The 5000-nt window shown below is 47.5% G+C and overlaps 1 protein-coding gene across 1 annotated transcript in view; it reads left to right on the top strand.

Moving 5' to 3' along the window:
- Positions 1-5000, top strand: part of ntrk3b (neurotrophic tyrosine kinase, receptor, type 3b) — a 414735-nt gene that overhangs the window by 385692 nt on the left and 24043 nt on the right. Inside the window, exon 14 of the mRNA XM_063190108.1 lies at positions 411-657. Coding sequence (XP_063046178.1) covers positions 411-657 — 247 coding nt within the window. The remainder of the gene's footprint in view (positions 1-410; positions 658-5000) is intronic.

Below are 5000 nucleotides of genomic sequence, written 5' to 3'. Positions count from 1 at the left end.
ATTTTAATCAAGTAATTGAGTAATAAAGTAATAATCGTCTGTCCTTTTCTCTATCCCCCCGAGAGAGCTCACGGTAGATGTCCACAATCCTGGTGGACGGGCAGCCAATCCAGATATTAGCGATAAACACACTAAAGTGAAAAATTAAGCAATTAAGAAATCAGGTAATAATCATCTTTCGGCCCTACCGTGGCTGATATGGTAGGGCACACGTTTACCATTCGGCCGATCTGGGTTCGATTCCCAGTCCGAGTCCTTTGCCGGTCCTTCCCCGTCTCTCTCCCAGCTTGTTTCCTGTCTCTCCTCCACCATCCTGTCTCACACAAACCAATAAAGGCTGAAAAGCCCCCCAAAATACTTACTTTTAAAAAAAAATAATCATCTTTCTCTTTCTCTATCCCCCCTGACAGAGCTCACGGCCCGGACGCGATGATCCTGGTGGACGGGCAGCCAATGCAGAGCAGCAGCGGTGAGCTGGGCCTTTCCCAGATGCTCCACATCGGACAGCAGGTGGCGGCCGGCATGGTCTACCTCTCCTCGCAGCACTTCGTGCACCGGGACCTGGCCACGCGCAACTGCCTGGTGGGCAACGGGCTGCTCGTCAAGATCGGGGACTTCGGCATGTCCAGAGACATATACAGCGCAGACTACTACAGGGTGAGTAGGCGAAGGGTCACCATTGGGGTCATTGGGTCAAGGTTAACCCGAGGTTAAATACGTAAATCATGGGTGATATGGTTAAGATCGGGGACTTCGGCATGTCCAGAGACATATACAGCGCAGACTACTACAGGGTGAGTGCACCATAGACTGTTACACGTTCAGAGGTCAAGGTTAACCCAAGGTCATATGGGCATACGTAAGTCAAGGGTGATCGGGGACAGAGACATATACAGCGCAGACTACTACAGGGTGAGTAGGCGAAGGGTCACCATTGGGGTCAGGGGGTCAAGGTTAACCCGAGGTCAGATGGGCATACGTACAGGAAGTCATACGTGATGAGCATATATTGGTAAGATCGGGGATTTCGGCATGTCCAGACGCATGTACAGCGCTGACTACTACAGGGTGAGTAGGCGAAGGGTCACCATTGGGGTCATTGGGTCAAGGTTAACCCGAGGTTAAATACGTAAATCATGGGTGATATGGTTAAAATCTGGGACTTCGGCAGGTCTAGAGACTTGTACAGTGTAGACCAATACAGGGTGAGTACAGTATAGATTATTCTTAGTGGTCTCCACGGGGTTAGGGGGTCAATGTTATTCCAAGGTCATAAGGCCATATGTAACGTAAATCATGGGTGATAAGCATATACAGTATGGTCAAGATCAAGAGCTTTGGCATGTCCAGAGGCGTATACAGCCCAGACTACTGCAGGCTGAGTAGGTCAAGGGTCACCACGGGGTCAGGGGGTCTAGGTTAACCTGAAATATCAAAAGCATAGATGGGATAGGAGTGTTATGATTGGCTACTGAGTCAAGGTTAAACCAAGATCATATGAGCATAGATGGTTGGTCAAGTCAGAGACTTTGGCATGTCCAAAGTCATAAGTAGCGTGAGAGGGCAGGCAGAAGGGGTCAGAGTTCAAATTCAAAGGTCACTACAGAGTGAGTAAGCCTGTGGTTGCCATGGGTTCAATGTCTCCATGTGATGTGTGTTCTGGCTTTCACACCAACAACCCTGGCTGAGTGAGGGAACCTGTTTGCCACCAAGCAGACATACATGTAGGTTCAAAACCAGGCAGGAGGACAGCTATGTATATTCCTCTCCGCTACGCGCCATTTAACTAATGGGACACAAGAGTTACCCTGCTGAGTTGCAATTAAGCACACACCGCAGAGATGTACTGGATGGATGTGTGTGTGTGTGTGTGTGTGTGTGTGTGTGTGTGTGTGTGTGTGTGTGTGTGTGTGTGCGCGCGCGTGCATGCGTGTGTGCATGCCTCTCTGTCTGTCTGTGTGTCTGTCTGTCTGTCTGTCTGTCTGTCTGTCTGCCTGTCTGTCTGTCTAGATGTCTGTCAGCCTGTGTGTGTGTGTGTGTGTGTGTGTGTGTGTGTGTGTGTTGCAGGTGTGTGTGTGTGTGCATGTGTGCATGCGTGCGTGCATGCCTGCGTACGTGTGTGTTTGTGTTTGTGTGTGTGTGTGTGTGTGTGTGTGTGTGTGTGTGTGTGTGTGTGTGTGTGTGTGTGTGTGTGTGTGTGTGTGTGTGTGTGTGTGTGTGTGTGTGTGTGTGTGTGTGTGTGTGTGTGTGTGTGTGTGTGTGTGTGTGTGTGTGCGCGTGCATGCATGCCTGCCTGCGTGTGTGGGTACCTGCGTGTGTGTGTGTGTGTATTTGTGTGTGTGTGTGTGTTCGTGCGTGTGTGTGTGCATGAATAATGAAAAGACTCTTCAGCAGTCGTAGTGTATCCGCCTACACCAGGTCACTCACCAAACTCGCCTGATCTTACATTGATTGATGAGAACAATAGAGAAGTTATAATTGTAGAAATTGGATGTTCATTTGATTCATATATGGATATATGCTACTCGACGAAGCGTCTGAAATACCAACCACTGTGTACTGCTTTAAACAACTGCAATTACTCATGTAAAGTAATTGTGAACTGTCATAAAGAAGGGCCAAGCAATTCACAAAATTTTGCTCAATATCTTGCATCATTGGAAGCCTCTTCATATGGAAACACAGGTGGCACCTTTATCCTTAGGGCATTATGAACAGAAGATTCTAGTGCTGTATAGGACTCCTTTTAAACCAAATTTGGATTGTGCCATGATAAATGTATATCTGTCAATCCAAATAAAGAAGTAAAATGTGTGCATGCATGCCTGTCTGTGCGTGTGTGCGCGCGCGCGTGCGTGCGCGCGCGTGCGTGCGCGTGTGTGTGTGTGTGTGTGTGTGTGTGTGTGTGTGTGTGTGTGTGTGTGTGTGTGTGTCTGTGCGTGTGTCTGTGCGTGCGTGTGTGCGTGTGTGTGTGTGTGTGTGTGTGTGTGTGTGTGTGTGTGTGTGTGTGTGTGTGTGTGTGTGTGTGTGTGTGTGTGTGTGTGTGTGTGTGTGTGTGTGTGTGTGTTCGTGCGTGCTTGTGCGTGTGTGTGTGCATGAATAATGAAAAGACTCTTCAGCAGTCGTAGTGTATCCGCCTACACCAGGTCACTGCCATTGTTTTCTGAGGATCGTCCGAGTCAGGGGAGAGGATTAACCTGCGTGGTTGTAAACACTCCAGTCTTGTTTACATTTCACACACTTAAGCGCACACACACACACACACACACACACACGCACACACACACACACACACACACACACACACACGTACACACACACGTACACACACACACACACACACACACACACACACACACACACACACACACACACACACACACACACACACACACACACACACACACACACACACACACACACACACGCACACACACATTCCTGCAAAATATGGCTTGAAATAAATAGTATGTTAGTAAATAAACTCGTAATCCTCACCCACCATCTAAACATACTGTGTTTACTGAAGCTCTCTAAACGCACACAGCACACTATGCAGGAGTTTGCAGAGTTGCTATGGCGACAGTAGAACTGTATAAGGTAGGGCCTACGGATGCAGAATTCTGATTAGGCACTGGAGTGTGCGTACATGCGTGTGTGTGTTAGCTGTGCAGTTGTATAAATAAACAATAGCCTCTTCACTTGGAGTGCTCGTACGCTATGTCACCTACGTCAGTGTTTCCCAACCAGGGGTACGTGTACCACTAGGGGTACGCGAGCACACTGCAGGGGGTACTTGGAAAGATGTTCTTATAATAACAAATGTATGGAGCAGTCACATCAGGACAGAGAAAGCGATGTAGAACATGAATTAGGGGGTACTCATAGCACAACAAAGAGGTTTAGGGGGTACGCGAGACAAAAAAAGGTTGGGAAACACTGACCTACGTTATGACAAACTCCACACAGCTTTAGGCACCACATGGTTAATTCATTTAATGCTGCAGGAACCCTCGTAAAAATCAATGTTCATACCCGTGTGTGTGCGTACGTGCGTGCGTGTGTGTGTGTGTGTGTGTGTGTGTGTGTGTGTGTGTGTGTGTGTGTGTGTGTGTGTGTGTGTGTGTGTGTGTGTGTGTACATACGTGTGCTTGTGTGCATGTGCATGTGTATGTGTGCGTGCGTATCCCCTCCCGCCTTAGGCATGGCCAGTTTAATTAGTTAATTAGTATACGCACCCCTCATTAGAATCAGCGTTAATAGAATACATGGCCTGATACAACAAGGGTCAGGGGAAGTTACTTTGCTTTCATTTACATTATGTGCCTGTCGGTTTCATAAAGCTCCCTCTCGTATGAATTGTGCTTTGTAGCCTGAGGTCATACTGCTCAGACAGACAAGACTGAGTCCTGAACTTCGTAACCTCCCTTATGGGAAGCAGTCAAGCATCCGTTGTACATTCTAATGCAGTTGTCGTTGCTTTTATCCTTACTTTCATTTAAGCCTGGCTCAAACTACACAACTCCCGATTGTGTGTCCAATTTTGACGTCGGGGCGCACCACACACTAGAAGAGAATCGCAACTGTCAATCTTATCCCTGCTCGCAACCACCGAGACAATGCCCGACGTTCTATTTCCAGTTGCAAATATCAAACACTGTTTGATTTCTACAATTTGCGATCGGCGACTCTTTGAGCTGCCAAAGTTCTATCTTAGAACGTTGCCCACGACGAGGAAGTTGGCCAAGAACTGGGCCGATAGTCGTGTAGTTTGAGCCAGGCTTAAAGAAAATGAAATATTCACAGCTACTTACAAGTGCAAAGTAGAACAAGACATGGATGACTATATACTTATTACATGATGTTACTTCAGCGTAAGTCGCTGTGATTTTAGTGTGTGGGTGAGAGAGAATGAGAGAGAGAGAGAGAGAGAGAGAGAACAGAGAGAGGGAGAGAGAGAGAGAAGGTAGAAAGAAAAAGAGAGAGAGAGAAGGTAGAGA

The sequence above is a fragment of the Engraulis encrasicolus genome, chromosome 23 (genome assembly GCF_034702125.1).
Source record: "Engraulis encrasicolus isolate BLACKSEA-1 chromosome 23, IST_EnEncr_1.0, whole genome shotgun sequence".
NCBI lineage: Eukaryota > Metazoa > Chordata > Actinopteri > Clupeiformes > Engraulidae > Engraulis > Engraulis encrasicolus.
The sequence above is the reverse complement of the archived record's forward strand: the minus strand, read 5'-3'. Positions and strand labels throughout refer to the sequence as shown.